This window comes from Taudactylus pleione, unplaced genomic scaffold, assembly GCF_031769625.1.
Source record: "Taudactylus pleione unplaced genomic scaffold, aTauple2 ptg000456l, whole genome shotgun sequence".
Taxonomy (NCBI): domain Eukaryota; kingdom Metazoa; phylum Chordata; class Amphibia; order Anura; family Myobatrachidae; genus Taudactylus; species Taudactylus pleione.
This window is the reverse complement of record NW_028284858.1, coordinates 926094-952509: the sequence shown is the minus strand read 5'-3', so window position 1 is coordinate 952509 and position 26416 is coordinate 926094. Positions and strand designations below refer to the sequence as shown.

General features: G+C 42.8%; 1 protein-coding gene across 2 annotated transcripts in view; it reads left to right on the top strand.

The window, feature by feature from the left end:
• Window positions 1–26027, top strand: part of LOC148504776 (uncharacterized) — a 51159-nt gene extending 25132 nt beyond the window's left edge. For both annotated transcript variants that reach the window (XM_088448506.1, XM_088448505.1), the window contains exons 4-10: window positions 3213–3296; window positions 6525–6608; window positions 17640–17702; window positions 19900–19946; window positions 23003–23096; window positions 24329–24368; window positions 25263–26027. In XM_088448506.1, coding sequence (XP_088304632.1) covers window positions 3213–3296; window positions 6525–6608; window positions 17640–17702; window positions 19900–19946; window positions 23003–23096; window positions 24329–24368; window positions 25263–25386 — 536 coding nt within the window. In that variant the 3' untranslated portion in view covers window positions 25387–26027. The remainder of the gene's footprint in view (window positions 1–3212; window positions 3297–6524; window positions 6609–17639; window positions 17703–19899; window positions 19947–23002; window positions 23097–24328; window positions 24369–25262) is intronic.
• The last annotated feature ends 389 nt before the right edge of the window (window positions 26028–26416 follow it).

The following is a 26416-nucleotide window of genomic DNA, read 5'->3' as shown; positions in this document are numbered from 1 at the left end:
AATTATTAATGAACTCTGGGCCTGTTTCAGCATGGACTGAAATTGCAACTGCATACGCAGATCAGCTGATTGTTGCGTACTGCGCATGCGTATGCACCGCTCTGCACGGTGATTGCACTGCGATTACGGACGCACTGTGGAATCCATCACAGAATGAGTGAGAAGCCGTGAGCATTTGGAGATGGTGACGGGGGAGTGGTTGCAGAAACGCAGGCGTGCCTGTCCGTTTGAACGCGTTCCATGGACATGTATAAATTAGCCGATTGCTTACGCAGCTTGAGTACTCACTGCGTGCGACAAGACTTGCAAATTCTGAGACAGGTCAGACCTGCTGTAATTGTGCGTGAGGGGCCGATGTTCTCCGATGTTACCGACCAGGGGTGTATTTATAATGGGTGCAGGGTGTGCGGGCAGGGGGGTCCACACTGCATACCCTGCACCCATATTTTCTAACACTTGCCTCTCTGAAGTCCTGCGTCGGGTATTGCAGCCCTCCACAAAATGGCTGTAAAATGTCAGCCGCTGCTGTTTTCCCGGCGTTATGCGCATGTGCAGTGGGGAAATCGCTGTGAAAGTGATGCTGCTGCCATTCGTATGCGCAGTAGACTCTGGGCACAGACTAGTGCCCAGAGTCTACTGATGCGGGCGGTGCTGAGCTTGCTGCTGGCCGCCATAGAGAGAGGATGGGTCCCCGGATGTAGACTGCACACGGGCCCCCTCCTCTCTTAATAAGCCCCTGTTACCGATGTATACGTAGATGTATATGCAGGACTGCGAGGTATTACGGATGTGAGAAGGCAGTAGTGGGCGTCTCCATGTTGGCTGAGCGGTGGCAGACATTAGCATATTTTCGCAGATTCCTTGTGTGCGATTATGCAGCTGCGATCTGTGCTGAATCAGACCCTCTGTGCTAAAAATACATATTTCTCCTATATATTCTATACATATAGGGGCATCATATGAGAGGAGGGGGCCATGTACAGTCTCCGAGCATGCCCCCCTTCCACTGTGCCAGAACTTACTGCACATATGTATATCACCGGGAAAAGCGCGCCAGCACCATTCTCCCAGTAATTTCTCTTGTATATACCTATAGTGCAATACTAATATATATATATATATATATATACATACATACATACATATATATATATATATATACACAGTATATATACATATCAAAAGGCAACTGTCAAAAGGCAACTGCTCAGTGGTATGTATCTGTAACAGGAAACATTCTTATACCTTCTTTGAATTAATCTATCACTCATTAATTACAGTAATTGTTTTGAAAAAAATATAGATGTATTAATATCAGTGTAAATATGAAATTTTTACTATTATTGAGTATTGTTAAAATATATATGCTAAATCAGGGAAATAATAAAAACAACGGTAAGTGTGTAAAAAGGTGAATAAAGTGATTTAAAAACAGATTGACCCACTGTGTGGTTTTACTTCTTGTTGTACATTAACATCTGTGTTATATTGGGTGTTGATTGATTCAATGCTGGTAATCCAGTTCACTAATAATATATTAATATACTACACCCAATAAAGATTGTTATTCATAAGAGGGCTGGCCACATAACACATTACATACTATTGTGGCAGATTCTCCTCCAGTAATATTCTCAATATAGTGTTACTGTATATGTGCAAAGACCTTATGTATATTAAGCTGGTTATCTGAGCACAGAAGAACAATCTGATATTGTAAATCAGTATGCTGTGTTTAAAAAGTATTTGTCCTGAGAAAGCTAATGATGTGAAACACGTGTGGGTAATGTGGTCCTGCTCTGTATTAATTACTATGTGTCAATCCATCTACATTGTATCATACTAATGAGGGTGGCTGTTATACTGTGACAGGGACCAAGAGACTGCATTTGTTAGACCGCTTTTCCACTTAAGTCCCGGGTCGGACCTGAGATTTGGGACATAGCTCCAAACCGGGTCAGATTCAGCCTGGGACAGATCTTTTTACACTGTGGCGCCGATCCGGGTTATTCCCGCATCGGTGCCGTTCACACTGCACGCAGCTGCAGTGCCGGCGCTTGGAGATTATATCATCTCTTTGCACCGGAATGCAGCTCTCCCCGTGCTGTAAACGGGTCTTGGGTCGAATGATCCGGATTACCCGTTTACATTGAACCTTACCTGGTTCCTTCCCGGAATAACCCTGCTCGCTAGCAGGGTTGGCTTCCCGGGTAACTGAACCCAGACGGAGCCAATTCCACTTACCAAAATCCCGGGTTGACGCGCGCTCACGTGTATTAACCTGGGATTTTGAGGCTAGTGGAAAAGGGGTATATATACAGTATGTGTATATGCCATAAGAACTGATCACAGACTGCACAGGCAAACACCAGTGAAAGCATATAGACTGGTAATGCTTTGTAACTAGCTGTATTTAGAAGCAGGTGCCGTCCATAAACTACTTACAGATATATATATATATATATATATATATATATAAAAAAAATATCACACAAACTCGGCACTCACATGCTTTTCAAACTGCAACTCCTTTGAACATAGGGAATGTTGGTTCCAAAATATTGCAATAATTTGTTAAGCTGGCCACCGCTTCACGGTCATTCCCATCTAGCCAGTCCCTACACTGATTCTCAGATAAATGAACTTGATCTGCCATATATATATATTATACAATGTCTCTGAATAAGATTAATAAACACGTGTGAAAACTCACCTGCCCATAACATTATTCTGTGGCAGTAATGAATTGCCGACTTAACAGAAGGAACTTGATACACCACATTCACAAGTATCAGTGAAGGCAGATACTCTGTGTTAGTGCTTTGTAACTAGCTCTACCTAGGGAAACCACATAGAGAGAGTTACAATGGCTCTGAATGAGATTATTAAACAATTAGGACTACTAACCTGCCCACAAGAACTTAGTCATTGCAATGTTATGAAACAACACTATTTTGTGTCAGTAATTAACTGCTGAGTTAACAGAAGGAATTTGGTAGCTTACAAATAATTTTTAATCACAGTATACTGATTTGTACATATTACCTAATTTTTTTACAAGTTTGCTAATTATATTGAACTCAATATATTTAGATGCTGAAGACCTGCTTCCCTGCAGGGAAGGGCCATACGAGCCAACCTCGGCTCTGCAAATGACCATGAATACTCAACATCATAATACCAATGACTGATTTTCTTTGATTTCTGTGCAGAGTTTCCCAGTGTTGTGACTGCACATGACACAAGGAACAAAAAATCCACAGATGAATACAATTCAGAAACGGAACATGTTCAAGGTGAATATTTCTGTCAATTTCTATATATGTTTGTTACAGAATATTGATGGTGCCGGTACCATAAGTACCTTAGTCATCCTAAATTATGCAGTTTCACTTCCTAATGTATTTGAAGCTGCAACTTTATTAGTGTTCAAATGACACATGCTCTAAACTTGCAAAATCTGCTGTGAATAAAAGAAGAACATATAGATGTGGCATTTCCTAGGCTAAAATAGATTGGTGCAAAAAGAAACATTGTGATGTTACCCTAACAACCAGAGCCGTAACAGGGCTTAAATGCGCCCTGTGCTGGCCCGCCCCCTTAGCACTTAGCAGAGGGGAGGGGTCAGGGCTGGCAGCAACGGTAAGTGCAGCGCGGGCCAGAGTGTCCAAATATTTTTATGGTACATTTTTTTATTTAATATATTATCCATTGAAGTAATATCAAGGAAATTAAACTAGTATTACCTCATAAATGATGTAAGCATTAATTTAAAAGTGTTAATTTCAATCTCTGTAATAAATTACCAAAGAATCCTGTCTCCCTTTTCATACTGTAACAAAATTATCAATATGTCTGCACCAGAGCTCTGATGTTTGCGTTTTCTAATAGCTCATAACTTGTTGGCATAGTTGGGTGTGAAAAAAGTGCCCATGGATGTCCCTTGTATTCGTGGGTAAAAAAAACCTGTTTCTTTTAATAAAGAAATATATCTGGTATGTTAGTTGTAATTTCTCCCTTTCTACAAAAGATAAACAGCTGTAATGCCAAATGTAATCAAAGACTATATAGGGATAATACAACCATTGTATATGACTTATTGTCCTTTCTTCATTCATTTTATTCTAAGATCTTCATAATTTGTGTTCTATCTTTAACATAAATGTGTTCCATCTTTAATATAATTGTGTTCCATCTTTATTATAAATGCGTTCCATCCTTAATATAAATGTGTTCCATCCTTAATATAAATGTGTTCCATCCTTAATATAAATGTGTTCCATCTCTAATATAAATGTGTTCCATCTTTAATATAAATCTGTTCCATCCTTAATATAAATGTGCTCCATCCTTAACATAAATGTGTCCTATCCTTAATATAAATGTGTTCTATCCTTAATATAAATGTGTTCCATCCTTAATATAAATGTGTTCCATCCTTAATATAAATGTGTTCTATCCTTAATATAAATGTGTTCTATCCTTAATATAAATGTGTTCTATCCTTAATATAAATGTGTTCCATCTTTAATATAAATGTGTTCCATCCTTAATATAAATGTGTTCCATCCTTAATATAAATGTGTTCCATCCTTAATATACTGTAAATGTGTTCCATTCTTAATATAAATGTGTTCCATGCTTAATATAAATGTGTTCCATCCTTAATATAAATGTGTTCTATCCTTAATATAAATGTGTTCCATCTTTAATGTAAATGTGTTCCATCCTTAATGTAAATGTATTCCATCCTTAATGTAAATGTATTCCATCCTTAATATAAATGTGTTCCATCCTTAATATAAATGTGTTCCATCTGTAATGTAAATGTGTTCCATCCGTAATATAAATGTGTTCTATCCTTAATATAAATGTGTTCCATCCTTAATATAAATGTGTTCCATCCTTAATATACTGCAAATGTGTTCCTTTCTTAATATAAATGTGTTCCATCCTTAATATAAATGTGTTCCATCTATAATATAAATGTGTTCCATCCTTAATATAAATGTGTTCCATCCTTAATATAAATGTGGTCTATCCTTAATATAAATGTGTTCCATCCTTAATATAAATGTGTTCCATCTTTAATATACCTGTAAATGTGTTCCAGCCTTAATATAAATGTGTTCCATCTTTAATATACCTGTAAATGTGTTCCAGCCTTAATATAAATGTGTTCCATCCTTAATATAAATGTGTTCTATCCTTAATATAAATGTGTTCTATCCTTAATATAAATGTGTCCCATCTTTAATATAAATGTGTTCCATCCTTAATATAAATGTGTTCCATCCTTAATATACTGTAAATGTGTTCCTTTCTTAATATAAATGTGTTCCATCCTTAATATAAATGTGTTCCATCCTTAATATAAATGTGGTCTATCCTTAATATAAATGTGTTCCATCCTTAATATAAATGTGTTCCATCTTTAATATACCTGTAAATGTGTTCCAGCCTTAATATAAATGTGTTCCATCTTTAATATACCTGTAAATGGGTTCCAGCCTTAATATAAATGTGTTCCATCCTTAATATAAATGTGTTCCATCTTTAATATAAATGTGGTCTAGCCTTAATATAAATGTGTTCCATCCTTAATATAAATGTGTTCCATCTTTAATATACCTGTAAATGTGTTCCATCCTTAATATAAATGTGTTCCATCTTTAATATAAATGTGTTCCATCCTTAATATAAATGTGTTCCATCCTTAATATAAATGTTTTCCATCTTTAATATACCTGAAAATGTGTTCCAGCCTTAATATAAATGTGTTCCATCTTTAATATACCTGTAAATGTGTTCCAGCCTTAATATAAATGTGTTCCATCTTTAATATACCTGTAAATGTGTTCCAGCCTTAATATAAATGTGTTCCATCCTTAATATAAATGTGTTCCATCTTTAATATACCTGTAAATGTGTTCCAGCCTTAATATAAATGTGTTCCATCCTTAATATAAATGTGTTCCATCTTTAATATAAATGTGTTCCATCCTTAATATAAATGTGTTCCATCTTTAATATAAATGTGTTCCATCCTTAATATAAATGTGTTCCATCCTTAATATAAATGTGTTCTATCCTTAATGTAAATGTGTTCCAGCCTTAATGTAAATGTGTTCCATCCTTAAAATAAGTGTTCACTGTATTAATATCAAAATATTTGGACAAATTACATATTATATTCCCAAACTGTTGCAATGCATTTGTAGATATTACGCAGTCATGCAAGTCACTCTATGCTGCCCCAAGATAAAGCTAGCTACAGCAATGTATAGAAACCATGCTGTTTTCATCCCTCATAATATTTGATTCTACTAACCCAAGCCATATATTCTAATTAAGGAAGTGGATAGTGGTAAGTGTTTTTGTAACAGAATTGTGGGTCGGTGCATCCAGCTACTGTATGTATTCTTTATGAAGAAGGTGTCTAGTGGTGTTTATCTCTGCGATTTACCACATTATGAACAATCATCATCATAATACAAATTATTTTGATTTTGACTCCTCTGCAGAGTTTCAAACTGTTGAGACTGTACATGACACAAGAAACATAGAACCCACCGATGATAAAGGTTCAGAAATGGAACATGGTCACGGTGAGTTTTGCTGGCAATTTCTTTTTTTTTTTGTAAACTCTTTTTATTGAGCAAATCACAAAAAAAACAGTACATTCCAATATTCAAAAATAAGGATTAACACATAACATACTTTTATAATGGGAACTGTACCATTTCAGAATAATAATATGATATAGTAGAAAATTTTCTTATTATAAAAAAGAGAAGGAATACAGAAGCAAGAGAAAAATCTTGCAGCAACGGTGTGGCAATCCGTTTAAGAAATAGAGAGAAAAAAAATAAATAAAGAGGAAAAAGGAAAAGAAAGACTTTAGGAAAGACAAAGGAGAATAAGAGGAGAAGAGGGTGGGCGGACTCCATATAGGATCACTTTCTTTCAGATTAAACATGTTAGAGAAAATATATAAAAGGAAAAAATTAATTGTTAAATGGAGAGGAAACATTTTGGTATGTCAGCCAAGGAGACCATATTTTATCAAAGGTTTTGGATGTATTACGTAATAAAGCTGTCATATATTCCATCTTGTATATATACCAGATGCGTGATAATATTGCCTGCATCGGAGAGGGATGAGGGTTTTTCCAATCCGCTGCAATTTGGCAGGTCATAGCAGACACTATATGTCGGAATAACCTATTCTGACACCGGGACAGAGAAGGCAGACCCAAGGGAAGTAGAAAATGCCGAGGATCAGAGGGAATCGTAATATCAAAGAGGTGCGAGAGGAGAGCAAGAACCTCCTGCCATATTCTAGATAGTTTGGGACAAGTCCACCAGATATGCAAAAAACTGCCCTCTCCACCGCAACCCCTCCAACATCTATCCGAAGCATCGGGAAACATTGCTTGTAGCCGCGATGGTACATAATACCATCGGTAAAGCAATTTATAAACATTTTCTTTAATTTTGACGCAAATAGAGCTGGTGCCAGCATTGTCTCATATCTCCGTCCAATCCTCAGCATCTATAGGGTGTCCCAAATCTCGTTCCCACGCTAACTCATGAGGGTCTCGATTAGAGCTTACTTCTTCCCCTAGTAAGGAATAAATAGTAAAAATAAGACCCCTAGTGGAGGGTCTTCTCCAACATAAGGACTCAAAAGAAGTCAAAGGTCTGCTAATCAGAATCGAGCTAATTTTGGAGTGGAAATGTCTAATTTGTAGGAACCGAAAAAAATCTTTGGATGGAACCGCTGCTCTATCCCGGAAGTCAGAAAATTGTGGGAAATTAGTATCTATAGTAATATCATTTACATAATAGATATTGCTTGATGACCAGGCAGTAAAAGATGACTTACATAAACCAGGAGGAAAAGATGGATTATGAAGTAGAGGTATCAAAGGGGACGGGGCCGGAGCTAACTTAAAACATCTATTGGTTAAATCCCAAATTGCTAAAGAACGGGAAATTACAGGATGAGAAGAAACTGTCCAGGGACGATGAATCTTAGGGATCCACAAGAGGGGGGATACAGTAGCCAGTCCCAGCTCCTCGGCCTCGATAGCAACCCAGACCTTCCCCGCACCGAAGTTACACCACTGAGCACAATGAGAGAGCTGCGCAGCATAATAATATTTTTTAAAATCAGGAATTCCCAAACCCCCACCCCTGGAAGGCCGCTGAAGCAACTTTAGTCTGATCCGCGGGCGTTTCCGGTTCCATATGAAATATGAGGTTTGGTACTGAAGGAATTTGAACACGTATGGAGGGATGTAGATCGGAAGGGTCTGAAATAGATACAAGAGCCGAGGGAGAACGCTCATCTTAACTGAATGTATTCTACCTATCCAAGAAATAAAATAATTGGACCAGTCACACAAATCAGACTTAATACAATCTAGAAGGCGGGGAAAGTTAGCCTGAAACAGCTGATGAAGATGATGAGTTAGGAAAGCACCAAGATATTTAATCTTTTTTTATGCCAGGTACAAGGGAGCATGGCCTCCAGTGTTTGCTTTAGGGTAGCAGGGATATAGAAATCAAGAACTTCAGTCTTGGTGACATTAATTTTATAACCCGAGTGTTGGGAATATGAATTTATTTCCTCTAGAAGTGAATTTAGGGATCTAGCTGGGTCAGTGAGAGAGACTAAAATATCGTCGGCATATAATGCGATTTTATATTGCGAAGGGCCAGTGGATACTCCCGAGATAGCTCTATTACAACGGATCTTTGCCGCTAGGGGTTCCATAATAAGAGCAAATATTAAGGGAGAGAGGGGACAACCCTGCCGAGTACCGTTAGTTATTCCAAAACTAGAGGAATAGACACCATTAACCGAAACTCGTGCTGAGGGGGAACGGTAAAGTGCTGCAATGCCATCTAAAAATTTGCCTGAAAATCCCATTTTGTCTAAGACAGCGAATATGAAGGGCCAGGAGATGCGATCGAAGGCCTTCTCCGCGTCAAGAGCTAAAATCAGAGAAGGAAGTTTCCTTTTATGAATAGAATGTATCAGATCAATGGCCCGTCTGGTGTTGTCCGATGCCTGACGTCCAGGTATAAACCCGACCTGATCCGGATGTATCAAATAAGAAAGCAAAGGAGCTAACCGAGTCGCTAGGATTTTAGCATAAATTTTCAGGTCGACGTTTAATAATGAAATCGGTCTATAGTTAATACAATGAGTAGGATCACGATCAGGTTTAGGGATCACTACAATGTCGGCCCGAGTTGTATCAGGAGCAAAAGAAGCGCCCTCCAAAATATCATTAAATAGAGATGTAAGATGTGGGGCAAGTTCCTTTGCAAACAGTTTATAATATTGGGCTGTAAATCCATCAGGGCCTGGGGCGGCAGAGGAACGCATTGATCTAATAGCAGCTATTGTCTCTTCATCTGAAATACGGTCATTGAGAGTAGATAATTGGGATTCTGAGAGCCTCGGAAGGAAAGTAGAGGACAAATATGAGTGCACCCCCTCGGCTCCAGCAGAAGTGGGATAAGAAGAATCTGATAAGTTATAAAGGGAACTATAAAAGGTTCGAAACTCCTCAGCCATAACCTCAGGATCATAAGTTAGAGAACCAGAAGACGGAGAGTGTAGTTTGTCTATCGCACCTAATGCTTGTCTGCGACGCAGTTTATTGGCTAGCAAAGAATCAATTTTATCAGATTTATCATAAAAGCGTTGACGAAGTTTTTGCAAGATAAGCGCAGCGCGACGAGACAGAAGGGCATTAAGCTGACCTCGTAGTTTCTCAATTTGGGTTAGCACGGAGGCGCTAGGGGATGTTTTATGCTGAATCAATAGTACTGAAATTTGTGACTCAAGGGAAGTAATTTCTTGTGCAGCCGCTTTCCTAACCGCTGAGGTTTTAGAAATAAGAAAACCCCGTATAGTAGAGACAGAAGGGCATTAAGCTGACCTCGTAGTTTCTCAATTTGGGTTAGCACGGAGGCGCTAGGGGATGTTTTATGCTGAATCAATAGTACTGAAATTTGTGACTCAAGGGAAGTAATTTCTTGTGCAGCCGCTTTCCTAACCGCTGAGGTTTTAGAAATAAGAAAACCCCGTATAGTAGCCTTATGGGCTTCCCAGAGGATACTAGAGGAAATATCAGGGGAGGTATTCTCCTCAAAATAGCGGGTCATCGCCAATTTTATTTCTAGCAGAGCGGGGGGATGTTGTAAAAGGGAGTCATCAAGACGCCAGTTACGCTTCCTACGAGGAGAGCGATGTACATCTAAAAGAATATAGACACCTGCATGGTCTGTCCATGTAAAGGGGGAAATACCGGCTTCCGTAACCAGAGAGGTAATAGTGGAGGAAATGTGGATCATATCTATCCTGGGATAATGTTGGTGTGGGGCTGAAAAATGAGTATAGTCTTTGCTGTGAGGATGTTTAAGACGCCAGGTATCACTAAGGCCATAATGTTTAAGGGAGGCCGGGAGAGTACGAGAAGCTCTAGGAAGAGACATCCCCGAGGAGTTTGAAGGCGGGTTCGATCTGTCTAACAGGGGGTCAATAATGGTATTAAAATCCCCACATAAAATAATATGGCCCTGCGCAACTCTGCTAATACGCCTGAACAAAGAATCAAAGAATTGGGGCTGGTCTTGATTAGGAGCGTACACTGACACCAGAGTGAAAATCTCAGTACGGAGAGTACCGATCACTATAAGAAATCGACCCTCTGGGTCTGTCACAGTTTTAATGTGGACAAAAGGGATATTACGCCTAATTAAAATGGCTACCCCACGTTTTTTACAATTCGCTGAAGCAAAGAAGGTCTGGGCAAACCACCTACCTCGGAGCTGAGAATGCGGGCCCGTAAGATGCGTCTCTTGTAGAAATGCAACATCGGCTTTCTCCCTCCTACAAGCCCCCAAGAGAACAGTACGTTTCTTAGGAGAATTAAGACCGTTTACATTAACTGATAGCAATTTAAGAGACATGGAAAAATATATAAAGAGGTGCTACTGACATAACACACAGATATAATAAGTCAAAAATTTGGCCCAAGTAGAGCCACCCTTAGGGACAGAAAGAAAAAAAAAAAAAAAAGTGGAAAAACAGAAGAGAGCCACGGAGAAAGAAAGGCACACAAAAAAAGGAAAGAAACAGAGAACCCATTCGGGTAACAACCCTGGTAAATTGGGTCCCAATCAAGGACCGCAATAATATCAATCAACATAACATTAATCAAAAATATCAAAGGGAGCATGGGGGGTAGTGAAAGGACCGTCCAATAGAATCAGGACTGCCTGGACCCTTAAATATAAGATCGGCTAAAACCAAATCAAACAAAAATCCCTGTAAAACAGGGATCATAAACCTGTGTCAGTATATAGAAACAAAAAAAAAAGGGAGGGAGAAGGAAAATGGGAAAGACAAGGGAAAAGAGAAAAATTATCTAAACATCGGGATATTCATACAAATAATAACTATTTATGTCGCAGAGAACCACGAGGGGAGGACTGTTCCTCCTAGCAAAATTCAAAAAGAACATTGTAGGGAGCTTAAACCCTAATATAAAGAGAGTATACACCAGGGAGTGACCGAACAGTTCAAGTGGGGTCACAGTCCTTAGCATGGTGACGGGAAACCCTGGTCCAGTCCGGTGAAGGAGGATGGGAGCGTTGAGGTTTGGGAGAGGCTGCATCAGTCACCGGATCAGAAGTCGGTGTCGGAAGAAGATTAAGCTTGGCTAATAAATCTTGACCTTGAGTGAGAGTCTTGACACTATGTACAGTGTTGTTTGCTGAAACCTGAAGCATAAAGGGGAATCCCCAGCGATATCGGATTTGATGCTGCCGTAGAATCTTAGTGACTGGCTGAAGATCCCGCCGTTTCTGAATAGTAGAGGGAGCCAGGTCCTGGAAGATTTGTAACTGCATATCTTGGAAAGGAATCACTGGAGAGTCTCGAGTAGCTAACAAGATCCGTTCCTTTGTACGAAAATAGTGCAGGCGAACTATGACGTCTCTAGGAGGTTGAGTAGGAGAGGGCTTCGATCGGAGTGCTCTATGGGCTCTATCACATAAACAATCTTCATTTGTAAGGGCTGGAACTAAGTGTTGAAAAAAGTCTTTTAGAAATGACGGTAAGGAGGGACCAAGGATTGATTCTGCTATATTACGGATACGTAAGTTGTTGCGACGGGAACAATTCTCTTGGTCCTCTTGTCTTTCTTTGAGTGTCTCCACCTCATCATGAAGTCTAGAGAGTTCTTTATCAAGACGATTTTGGGAGCGGCATAAGTCGTCCGATTTAGATTCCAGCGCGTCCGTTCTGTTGCCAAGAGATGTCAATTCTGATTTAAATTCTGTTATAGCCTTTGACAGTTCTTGCTTGAATGCGGATTGAACTCCCTCCAACAAACCAGTCATAACCGCTTGAATTTGAGGATCAATACCAGCTTCGGATGAGCAAGGGGAGGAGGGGGATTCTGAGGGTAATGACGAACTCTGTGAACCCTTGGATTTAGATCCGAAGAAATTTGCAGAGGATGGTGGAGGTTTCTTACCTCTCTGCGACATAGTGAAATAATACAAAAAAAACAAAAACTACGGTATAAAAGGTGAGACACAGGGCTCTACAATAATAGTCCAGGCAAGTTTGGTGATAATATTAAGCGAACATCTTTAACTCCAGAGAGGCACCATCCAGGAGAACTTCAGCCTCAGAAAAAAGAGTGTGAAAGGCTGGCAGAAAATATAATAGCACATGGAGGTTCGCTAATTGTGGCTGCAAATAGTACTTGAGGTAATTATCACAGAAGACCACAAGAGGGAGCCAGCGTAGAGTAAATGGCAAATATCCACCAGCACAAAAATAAAAAATGTCAGGGAAAGAGCAAGCTAAGTAGCTGATATGGCTTGAACCTGTTAGGCTAGTGAAAAATAAACTGGATATGTATAGGTGGTCATATAGGAGCTCCAAACATAGAGAGAAGGGCCAACAGGTCACGTGACAATGGAGCAGGTGGAGCAGTGGGATATAGAAATACAATATAATATAATCTCCCCTCAGGGACTCACCACCCTCCCCTTACTCCAGGGAGTCACAGGCAGCAGATAATCCTGTCAGCAAGAGGGGTTGCACTGCCAGTATCCCGGCAGCAATAACCAGCAGCAGCATCAGCGTGGGAGAGAATCAAAGATGGCCGCCGGAGGCTTCAGAACGCTGGGGCTTCCTCCCAAAGATGTCTCCCGGGAGTCCCCAGAAGCAGGGACACCAGCCCTGACACAGCAGCAGGGCAGCCGAGGCTAGAGGGCCGGAGAGGGGTCACGCGATGTGCGGCAGAGAGGACTCCGTCGGGCGCACACCACAGAGATGACGCCGCCACCGGAAGTCCACAGCCGCCAGTCCGCGCGCTCCAGTCCCCGGCTCAAAGGGCAGCAGGCCAGCTGCAACCCGCGGAAGCGCCTATTGCGCCTCCCGATTCCGCAGCTGCAACCCGCTGGGCCAGCGACAAACCAGGGGAAGGTAAGCAAGGGTCTGGAGGTGTCCGCTGACCGGGATGGGGCTATAGAGGCTAGATTTCTTCTGCACTGGCCCGGAGCTCTAACAAGATGCGGCTTCCTCCATTAACGGTCAGGCCACGCCCCCAAAGTTTTGCTGGCAATTTCTAAATATGTTTGTGTCAGAATATTTATATTAAACGTTAATTAGGTATACTAATGGCTTGGGTATGGGATCCCTGCGGTCGGGATGCCGGCGGTCGGGATGCGGTCGGGGCAGCAGCATCTCGATGGTCAGAATCCTGATGCCCAAAGGTAAGTACCCCTACACTAACCTCTTTCCTTCTCTTCCCCCCTGCAGCCTAACCCTAACCCCCCCCTCCTCGCAGCCTAACCCTAACCCCAGGGACGTATTGGGATGAAAAACCAGCCCGGAAAATTTTTGGAAGCAGCCCTGATGGTGGTGGGGTCTATTGAGAAGGCAGGGTCTGTGGAGGGGGCGGGATTCTCCCTCCTTATAGGGCCTGATTCTGAATTGGACAAAGTCGCAGCCACTAAAAACCCCTTGGTGGACTGTACATGGTGGAGTGTCGATCGTGTTTATTTCTTTGATTACAGTTGCACACTTTTATATGTAATATATGTCCACTCCACTCCTCCGCATATATATATAAGTCAGAAATCCACTGCACTCGCCACTCCCAGGACTGGGGTGCAAGTGGCTTGTGACCACATTGCTTAAATAAATAAAAACAGAAAACTCAGCACTCACCATTGTTAAATCACTCACAATAATATACAAATAATGGGGGTTTGGTTCATGGATTGATCAATGCATTTAAGCCTGCATCACGGGATCCCACTTCTCTGCAGGTCCTACACTATCTGTCACACTGATGGAAACCTGGTGGCTGCTATCACAGAGTTTAAACTGAAAAAATGTTAACTGGTTTAAAGCTTACCTGCCAGCTAATGGCTTTTAAAGGCAAGACACCCCTTATATATTTTATACCCATCATCTCCCTCCCTCACCCCTTATATATGTTATACCCATCATCTCCCACACTCCTTATATATTTTATACCCATCATCTCCCTCCCTCACCCCTTATATATTTTATACCCATCATCTCCCCCATCTCTTATATATTTTATACACATCATCTCCCTCACCCCTTATATATTATATACCCATCATCTTCCCCACTCCTTATATAGTTTATACACATCATTTGCTTATATATTTTATACCCATCACCCCCATATATTTTTGCCCATCACCCCTCCCCCATTTATACATTTTAAGCACTATTTTAACTTACTTTTTGCCAGGCTGACTGTGGCTGGGGATGTTCATGCAGAATGGGAAGCTGCAGGAGGAGGGCCCTAGCTGACCAGGAAGGACTCGATGGGAGGCGTCAACATGCTGCCAGTGCTCATGGAGCGCAACAACGGCCCATTGGGGGTGCTGCTGTGCCTGGGCATGAGCAGCAGCAGCCCTACCGTGGCCATTATACTTTAACTACAGGACCGCTGCCCGATTCGAGCTCAGTGGAGCTCCGATTGTGATAGCTTCCATCCAGCCCAGCAGCCATTGTGAGCTAGCCCGGCAGAGGGGAGCATGGAACCGGCCCAGCAGGAACTATCTCGCTTTCCCGATGGCCAATCCACCCCTGCCTAACCCTCTCCTCTTGCAGCCTAAGCCTTCCCATAGTGCCTAACCCTTCACTTAGTGCCTAACCCTAACCCGTAGCCCTAAACCTAACCCTAATACTTACCTGCCGGGATCGCAGGCACTGGGATGATGAGCCAGTATTCCGGCGTTCTGTGGGCCTGATTCAGAGCCGGACGCTCTGACCAGAGCGCTCGCTCTGAATCAGTGCCCTCCTCCCTAAAAATGGAGCGGCCTTTTGGACGCTCGCATAGCTGTGGGTTACCACCCACAGCTTATGCGAGCGTCCATGATGATGGTCGCGATGGTCAAAGACCATCGCGACCATCGGGCTTGCGACGAGACCCTGCTCTATCAGAGCGAAAATCACTCCCACTGACATCATTACTGATGTCAGTGGGGCCGGACTCAGACGGTAGGCGTTCCCATGGGGACGCCTCTGTCTGGCAGCCACGCCCCCGGCAAGCCCACCAAAGGGGGCGTGCTGTCACTCACCATCGACAGCACGCCCCCTTTAGTGCGAGACCCCGAGCGACGTATTTCTCGTCGCTCGCCGGGTCGCACGCATGCGCACGATGGAGCTCCCTCCGTCGTGCGCATGCGCATTCACCAAACATCGACCCGCTTGCGAGCGAACTTCCCTCGCGAGCGGGTCTGAATGACCCCCTGTGCGCCAGGATCCCAACTACATCCCTTACTGAAGGGTTTATTTATCAAGCAGTGAAAAGCGTGGAGAAGTGGACCAGTGGAGAAGTTGCCCATAGCAACCAGTCAGCTCCTACCTATTATTGGATAGACTGCACTTGATAAATGCTACTTCAAAGCTGATTGGTTGCTTTGGGCAACTTCTCCACTGGTCCACTTCTCCACGCTTTTCACTGCTTGATAAATAGACCCCTATGTCTTTAAAGCTGTTGTTTGTGCATGTGTTGGGAATTATTCATCCTACTGTTTATAGCATTTGCTAGTTATAAACTGATTTTATTTAACCCACCCTGTTCCTGGTGGAAACGTGAAGACACCTTACCAGCATCAGGGAGCAGGACTGCAGAAGTTCTCAGAGGGAAACACATAGCAGGTTTCCAGCATTATCAAGCAGTATGACACAAAGAGGATATCATACACATATTATCCTTGTGTGTCAATGCCTATTTCCATACAGATCGTCAGTGGTCACTGGGAAGGGGCGTGGCCTAATTGTGGAAGGCGTGGCCACCCCCCTTAGGATAAAAATAACTAAATTTGCGCGCTGAGGAGGGAAGGGGAGCGCTGTGAGCCGGTTGGGCAGGGGGTATGCGATCAGTGTGATTACTCCCCGAACTAGTCACAGGAGACTGCAGCCAAACACACAGCAGCGTTTACTGTGAGGTAAGAGGGAGGGAGGGGCGGCGCCGGAACCGGGTCCCTCCAGCAAGCTCGGGCCCGGGTAATTAGTACCCGCTCCCCCCCCTCTCTCAGCGCCCCTCAGATCGTAAGGGCCCTGCTACCTCTTTGTCTGCCTGTTATTACCCAGTCTTGTTTTATTACTGTTCTATTACTGTTTTATTCCCAGTCGTAAAGCACAATGGCATATGTTGGTGCAGCAGCAGAAATTGTACAGTGTAGTTATGGTTATGCTGTAGGAACATAAGAGTCACATATAGGATAAAGACCCCTGTGTTTTCTCCCACCAAACTCCCTGGACAATTTAGATAATAAAATAAAGAATCATACCTGTAAGCTATGGGGAGACTACATTCATCTTGCTCTTTAATGATCATGTCCCTGTGATGGATGTGAAGATAATTCTGTAATCTGAAGTGGAGAATCAAATGAAAAAGTCATAATAATACCACAGTGACCAACAATTTATAACATCTTATTATGTATTGAAAGCTATTACAGTGTTCTCTCAGCCCTTTTATCTGTCCAATGGTTATGTTGCTGCTTTCATAGGTATCTACTCAATTAAGCCTTACATAGTTTACAATGAAACACAAAATATGACATCTGCAACATCAGCATATTTATATATGTATCATCCAAGAAGTAAGAAAGCAATTATAAAGCTGTTATTATAATGGGAAGCAGAAAGACATGGCATCCGAGCTAGATCAGAGTCTATTATCACATGGCTTATGTATTTGCCCTTATGCATTATGATGAGTGACAAAGCCAGTGTATAGATGTAGCCATGTTACTTAAGGTTAAACCTCAGACTCAGCCTGGCCCAATGTCTCTGTGTCCCCATAACAAATTAATTGTTAACACTTTGTTAACAATCAAGTTGCCATCCCTAGAGCTCCAACATGATAAGCTTCCATCAAAACCTTTCCCCTTCTCTAAAAGGTAGCATTAAGTATCTGCGAGCACCTGAGTCACCTACTTCTGGTACCCACATACAGAACAGTCAGGAGGTAGGTTATTAAAATATTATAATATTATACTATGTTACATTTGTTTTCTAATGATCTGTGTCTCTTTTGTAGACTCTTTAACAGAACCGGATACCACATCTTCTGTACAGCCTACAAGTGATATCAGCGACAATGGTAAGCATATAACCAGATGATGTGAGTGACAACGAGTAGCTGGAGTTAAAACAATATCCTCCCCAGAAAAATTGATGAAACATTGTTTACAAAATAATCACTATAGGGCATTCTGGGGTATTTCGCTCAGTAGAGTGGTTAGTGGTACAGTATTTGGGTGCTCAAATAAGGGTCACCACACAGCTTGTCCGGGTCAATACAAACATAATGGTGCTTTTGATGTCATCAGCATGCAGTAGCAGGAAACAACAAACAGTCTAGCCTCCTTTCAGGGCACTACCTCCTCACTTCATCGTCCCTATCTATACAGGGCAGCTAGTCTGCACATGGCTTCTCAATAAGTCTCACAGTCCTTTGTATGCTTCTCGCATGCATGGCCTCCCCGGCCTAGCCGGGCTGTGTCCTCAGGCAAGCTCTCAGGTGTGGGCACCCCTTTTTTCTCCCTGTGTAGGCAGATCCCTCCAGCCCAATACTTAAACAGTGGCTCACCACCCCCACCTAGCCGAACTCCACCACAATATACTGTTGATATGCATAAAGAATACAATCACATATATATTGTTTAAATAGACAAATATTGCTGTAGGGCAGGGGTGGGGAACCTTTCTTCTGCCGAGGGCCAATTTGATATATATAACACAATTCGCGGGCCCGATGCAGGCCACTCCCCCTCCGTGTGATGTCACATAGGGGCGGGGCAACGATTGGTGATTACTGCAATGCCTGAGGATGCTCCGGGGAGCTGTAAGGGCAGTGGTGTGACTGTCTGAAGCGTCCTAGGTTGCTCCAGGTGGCACTGCTCCATTGATTCTGGCTGCAGGGTGCCATTCTACATGAGGCTAGCAGAAAAAAGCTCAGAGGGCCAGACCAAATGATTCCGGGGGCCTTATACGGCCCCCTGGCCTGAGGTTCCCTATCCCTGCTGTAGGGGAACCAGTGACACATTAAGGTGCTAAGGGCCTGATTCAGAGATGTACGCTAACCCGATGGTTAGCGCACATCTCCGATGCTGGGAGGACTGCACATGCGCAGGAGGTGTACTGCGCATGTGAGTTCGCTCACAGTGCCTCACACCTGCTGCCTCACTGACAGGCTGCGGCGTTTAGGAGGCGGAATGGGGGCATTCCTGGGCAGCGTTCCCAGAAACAGGGGCGTGTCGCCCCCGTTTTCCAGGAGGGATGAGGCTAGGGTCTGTGTGGGTGCATGCAGACTTCCTGAGCTCGTAAGCTGCCAGGACTCGGTCAGGCTGCGGCAAGCTTCAGCTACTGCAGCCTGGCCGAAGGGACGACAATCGCACCAATGGTCGCATTTGTTCCGATGGTGATCCCAGGCTGCGACCTCGGTCACATCGCTGCTATCATGCAAATGCGGCAAGGAGGTGTCTGACACCTCCTTCTGCATTTGCATTTTAAATGGATGCAATTGCACAGCCGCTTTCCTAAGGAAACGCCTGCGTTTGTGCAGCCACCCCCCCTTCCCCGCCTACAAAATGCGGCGAGCTGTCAATCAACATCGACAGCCGCTCCGTCTTGTAGCGAGACCCGTTGCGTAGCAGTACGGGTCTCGCACATGCGCATGGGCCGGCGCATGCGCGGACCATCGACCCGGTTGCGAGCGCTGTACGCTAGCGAGCGGGTCTGAATCAGGCCCTCTGATCCTATGGATCGGAAAGTTCATATATTTGTGAATATTTAATGAGAATAATCTCACAAATTTAAAAACATTTCAAAATAACTTGCAGGGACCTTCTGCTGCTAAGACAGGGCATGAAAGTGGGTCATTGGTACTGTGTAGGTAGATCTTGGTGCACTACAATTTCCATAATGAAATATATTGCTTTGTATTGTACAGCTAAACAAACAGGGATTGTTCCTGGAAACCGTGGACAATTGTCACCTATGGAATGTGTTCCATGTTTACAACATTGTGCAAAATTGAACTAGTACAGTAAAATGGGAATTGCCGACCTCCTGCATAGCACCTTATTTAATCCATATAGCTCTTGTACAGGTATATGTCTCTGTAATATAACTACCATTTTAGGACTGGTACAGTACATTTATTACTTGTGTAGATTCTTGCTACAAACTGGTGTAGCTCTTGCCTTGAATGTGGCACTTGTGGTGCAGGGGCAGCTGATTTGCGTAATTGCATTTCTTTTACAATATATATATATATATATATTGATTTCTTTTAGGAGTCTTGGATCTCCTCCAAGGTAATAACACAGTACAAGTGAAAAAGGTAAGAACTCAGGGGTAAAAGAATGACTTATTGGTTGGAAGGAACTAGAGGTGAGCATTATCCTTAAAACTGTTCCTCAAAACATTTAAATTATCCAGAGTTGTCTGAAATTGTTCCACATTCCTCTGGTATAGTTTGTGTTCCCAGTCCTTACTCCAATCACAGCACACAGCAAAATGTGGCCATGCCGACCCGCTCTTCTCATAGAATATAAACTCAGTGAAATACAAAGTTATAAATATATTCCATAGATTGGAAAAAACACGAGTTTAAAGATTTATCACCAGTATTGGGCACCTCTGCAAAATGTCCCAATTTGTGCCTAGATAGATGGAGCCATGGATTCACCCAGCTATGATGCCAAGTACAAATGTAATTCCTAACTTTCAAATTGATCAGCATTTCTTATTTACTTTCTTTCCATAAATAGCACATCTATGTTTGTAGAGTAGGGATGCCACTTGTATCAAATATGATAATCCTAATATGACTACCCCAGGATCTAATATTAATGGGAGTCACTAAATATACTGATAAACAGGATATCCAGAAAAAAAACAATGAATAATTCATGAGTTGGGTACAGGATGCCAGGGCTTGGGATCAGTGGCATAAGTTCATCCCAGATGCCCGGATGCAAGTTATAATTTGGTGCCCCCCTCCCCCCCTATCACAGCCACTGACACTGTAATGTAGCAATTCGCATGCATCCAGGCTGTAGATAGACAAAGGCAGCAGCTGATGCAAGGGCAGATGTATGGGAGACAATGGAGGCGCCTGCTGCCGGGCACCAGCACTGAGGGGGTACCTACCTCCATCACCCACAATATATTCACCCCATTTAAGGCTGTAAATATGGGGGATAGGGGGGCACTAAATGATAACTTGCCACCGGGCGTCTGGGATTAATTTATGCCACTGAGCTAATGGTCTGACATGGAGCTCTACACTAGTGCCGGGAAGGGGTGCCATGCATCGGCCGTGATGGTACACTCCAGGTACATAGTTACTGCCCTAAGTGGGGTGAATATGTTATGGACAATGGAGGAGGTGCCCCTTCAGAGCTGGAGCCCGGCAGCAGGTGCCTCCATTGTCTCCCATAGTTCTGCCCCTGCTTGGGATCCCGGCGGTCAGAATCCTGACGCTGGCATCCCGACAGGGTTAGGATACCGACACCTGTCAGTAAGTATCCTAACCCTACCCCTAACCCTCCCCGCACCCTAAACCTAACCTCTTCCCCTAGTGCCTAACCCTCCCTATCTATCTATCTATCTATCGGGCTTATTCATCATCGGAGGCCGTACGGCCCTCAATGATTAAGTAATGGTCTCGCTGCGGGGGATACTTGAGTATCCAACTTGCAGCTGGGGAAACTTGACACCGGAGCAATTCATCATTGCTCCGGTGCGGGGACAGCTGCTCCGAAAAGCAGCTGTCCCCTTGGTTAGTATCACAGCTACAGAAGAAGCTGCGTTACTTACCTCCTCCCCGTTGGCATGGCTACGCATGTGTAAATCCACCGGGGAGGTAGTGAGGAGGCGGCGGAGGGATCCGCTTGGATCCCTCTTTGCAACCCCAGAACTCCTCCCCATAGGAAGGATCGGGCATCCGAGAACAATCGCTGTCTGAAGATGGCGCTTGTTCTCGAAAGCAAACTCTGAAAACATTAAGGCCCTCATTCAGAGCCGTACGCTCTGAGCAGAGCGCACGCTCTGAATGAGGACTGGCCTCCATTTTCATGGAGCGTCCTCCTGGACGCTCGTATAGCTGTGGGTCACCACCCACAGGCTATACGAGCGTGCATTGTGATGGTCGCGATGGTCGAGACCATCGCGACCATCGAATTTGCGAGCCGGAGCCTGCGGTTGAGATTTTCAACCGCAAGCTCCGGAGTGATTTGGGCTCTATCAGAGCCAAAATCACTCCCACTGACATCACTAGTGATGTCAGTGGGCCGGCTTGACGGGAGGCGTTCCCGTGGGAACGCCCCCGTCAGGGAGGCACGCCCCCGGCACGCCCACCAAAGGGGGCGTGCTGTCAATCAACATTGACAGCACGCCCCCTTTGATCGGACACAACGAGCGAAGGACTTTCCTTCGCTCGTCGCGTCTGGCGCATGCGCACGACGGAGCTCCCTCCGTCGTGCGCATGCTCAGTCCATAACATCGACCCACTTGCGATCGGACAGCCGCTCGCGAGTGGGTCTGAATCAGGCCCTAAGTTTTCGTAGTTTGCTGAATATCAGGGGGTCCTACCGGACCCCTGATGATGAATGGCCCGGTAACTAAAATATATGGAAACCAGTGTTTCCACATGGTTACCGGGCCATTTATCGATGATGAATAGGCCCCTCAGTCTTCTATGTATGACAATCTTATCTCAGATTGTGGCTTTCACAGAACAAGGTCTGATGGTCAGATCAGTATTCCAAGGGGCAGATGTACTAAAAGCTTCTGAAACCGACAAGCTGTGGTGTTGTCCATAGCAATTAATCAGATTCTATCATTTCCTAGAATGCAATAGAGAAATGATAGCTAAAAGAATTTTTAGAAGCTTTAGTAAATCTTTAGTAAATTTGCTAATTATTAATAGAGCTTGCAAATGGGATATTAATGAGGTTCAAGTTCCCATTTCACCTCTACAGTACAGTACATGAACTGCTGTATGCAGCAGATATTTTACTCTTCAATAAAACAAATTCATTGAAGGCAATGCAATTAGAAGAGCTGACTGTGAAATCCCTATGGATATGTGTAGTATAATGGATGATGTTGATGTACTGTAATTCTTGATGATGTATGCAGTCATACATCGCATTCACATATTGCCGATAACTGAATTGCTCCCATTGTGTCTTCTTCAGAACACAATTGTCGGTCAAATTGCCACAGTCATCAATCACCTAAAATATGAATATTTATATGTATAATGTACAGTACGTCTAATGGTTGTTTATTTGTACAGCAGTCGTCCTTCCACTATTTGCTCACAGTATGGTGATGCTGTATATATATTTATATACAGTGTAATAATAATATTGTATTTTTGTCTTGCAGGAGCGAGGCATTTTTCTCCACATTCTGATAATTACTATTAGTTTCTTAATCATTCTGATTGTTATGGCTCCACTGCTGGTTCTAAAATTAAGAGGTGAGTTACGGTTTTGGCTTTGCTATCACATGCATAAAAAGAGGACATGCCTGTCATTTACATAGGTGCTTTACCATTGCAGTGTACATGATGTACAGATTATTTTGCACATGGAATATACATGAAATAAATCATAGAAAATGGAAAGCAGATACACCTCTACCACTGATTTTCCCATGACACCATTAATAATTATTGTCACTTAACACTACAATAAGACAGTTACATTTTGTATATCATGGGTCTTTAGTAAAAACTCTTTACATACAATTCAGGACCCAAAATCCCAGACCTTCCCGTCTTGCAGCCTAACTCTACGGTCCTGCAGCCTAACTCTAACCCTCCGCTCCCTGCAGAATATTGAGATTTCAAAAATGATGACATCATAATTGTCGACATTAAGATTGTCTGAATTTTGAATTTCGACATGGTGACTGCATCCCAGTGTGGGCACATGTGTGCAGTACTAAATGCATTGCACGGTAGCATAATTTGGGATAAGTAATTACCTTTACTGTATGCTACGGGCCAGTCAGAGCTGTACGTTATTGCTGCCACAGCTGCGGTTTTTGCATCAGAGGATTTGTGAATATATGCTAATGGAACAGCCGCCGGGACTTGTACATTCACAATCATTCACACTGCGAATAAAGACTTGCAGCGTGCGACTACGGTAATGTACCTTGACTCATGCGCAGTGGCAAAAAATCGCTCTATTTGCGAAAAACATTGGCAACTGCGTACAACTCTGAATCAGGCCGTACACATGTACATAGATGCAGTGGCGTCACGAGGTGGGAGCGGGCCGCACCCGGGTGTCACCCGCCGAGGAGTGACACCAAGGTGCGACCCCCCCTCAGTGACAGGAACCGGGTGCTGCACTGTAGCATTAAGTACAGCACTTGGCTCCTGACACAGTAAGGAACCCAATAAGAACGGGGGTTCGGCCATGGGCAATTCCCCCTTTTTTGCTAGTGCGTGGCTGCGTCATGCCACTCCAGCCCTCCTCGCACCGGTTGTGCGTGCGGGGAGGGATGCCACTGCATAGATACACATATGAGCAAACTTCACAGCCAGAAGTGATACAGGTACCACATCACACAGTGCAAAGTAATATGATTTCTGCTAAATAAATGTGCATTCAATTGAAAAAACAAAATTCTAGTTCAGCACCAAAAATGTAGAAGTTGTGTCATTCTATAATACCTTCTATTATTGTTTCTCAATGATAGGTAAACTGAGAAGACAGTACATTTTAGGTTTGGATCCCAAGTAAGTATTCACTGTTCATTTGCTCAATAATAGTATTGTGCTTTCCTCTCACTTACAGTTTAAAATATTTTTTTAAACTATTATTTGGAAAAGTCAATGAAGTATTTCCCAATGAAAGGCACGCAACTCAAATCTCCACTAGCAGCTGAACGGGTGTAGCTGGATCGCAACGTGACAGTACATTATAAAGTAGACAAAGTTTAGAGAGGGCATACGGATGGATGGAATTGCGGTTGTGTACAAAACTCTGGTGCAAGAACTTTCGACGGTGCAACCGATGGTGCACCTAAAGATGCACCAAACTGTATTTCAGCGTCTACAGATGCTGACAGTGAGCGTCTCAGCCCTTGCGCTTTTGGACGCCAGGGAGGGGCTTTGTAGCGGCATTAGCATAAAGACGCCGACATGACAGCGGCAAAAGATGCTGCTGCATCTGCATCTCGACCATGAATCAGTCATCATTATGCGGTAGAGCTCTTGCTTAGGTAAATAACTCTAAATATAAACAGTATTTATAATACTAATTACCCAAAAGCAATACAATAATAATAGTATCAGATTATATGGTATATAACAGACACAGATAAAGGCAAATAAATAACTAACAAGGGGGAGAGCACTGGTCTGGGATACATCTTCCTTCTTTAGCAGAGGTGGGGGTCTATGATACCTGCCGTGGTACATTCAGGAGATAATGTAAATTTGCGGATATCCCCTTTGAAAACACCCATTTTAGCTATTAATTGGTGGAATTAAACATGAACTGGATTGTCTGGATTACAGATTCCCGTTTCCCTGATAAATCTATGTGTCCCTTCGAAGCAAGTGACATACTTCATACTGATGCTCACAGTAACTAGAGTTCTCCTTTAATCCCCTCTGTTGCTTCCCCAGTTTAGAGCTGGTCAGTCATGCTGAAGAGCCACTAACAGAAGCACCGGAGATGGACAGAGCCGAAACGGATGAAGTCGAAGCCAGGAAAACAGAAGATACTAATATAAATAACACAAAAGACTGATTTAAATGAAACATTTACATATCTGTTTGCTATATTATCAACTAAATGAATGGCCGTCTTCTGACTTCAAGTCACTCCCACCTACAGTTCTGTCTCTTAGACCAAACAGAAGATTGTACATTTATTATGATCCATGTTAATGCCACGTTTTGATCCATAGGCCTGAATTACATCTACAATAACTTATTCTAGTCAGTCCACTGACAGCTCTGTTTCAGATGATTTCCTATCCTTCCGAATTAGGTAAAATGTGTTGGCCGTTTTCACACAGCGTAGTCAGCCATCTTGTAGTCTGACAAGGGAGAGAGAAATGCAGGTGTTTTTCCAAAGCACTAGTCATTCTCCTTATAAGAGACATTTAAAACATTACCTTTATCAGGTAATATTCAAATTAATAGACAATACTGTTATAACACCGAAATCAATAAAATATAATTATAAAATGTAGTGTACAAAGTTAGAATAATGTGATTTAAAAACCTGTGTATCACCACACTATTCACCTAGCCGTCTATATACTGAGTGTGTTCCTTTCCAATATGTAAAAGGCAAATCTCGGGACTATTGTGATACATATTACGTACAGACTTGAATATCTTCATTATATATAGTGTTTGGGGTAAATTTACTAAGATGGGAGTTCTATTTAGAAGTGACGTTGCCCATAGCAACCAATCAGATTCCAGGTATTATCTTCTAGAAGATGCTAGATAAATGAGAAGTAGAATCTGATTGGTTGCTATGGGCAACATCAATTCTTAAATAGAACTCACATCTTAGTTAATTTACCCCTGTGTCCCTTTGTCTGTTGATATATATCCAAATGCCCTCTGCAGGTTGTCACGTCGGTTTATTATTGTGTCAATTGTGACCACAATAAATTTGACATAAGTATCTCCTGGGCAGTACGGGCCCCTAAATCCATGAACTTGGGAGTATCTCTCATGTATTATTGTTGCTGGATCACAAAGGCTCCTATCACTTTATGTTACCTACTGTGTGATCTACTTCTGCATCCACTCTTACGCCT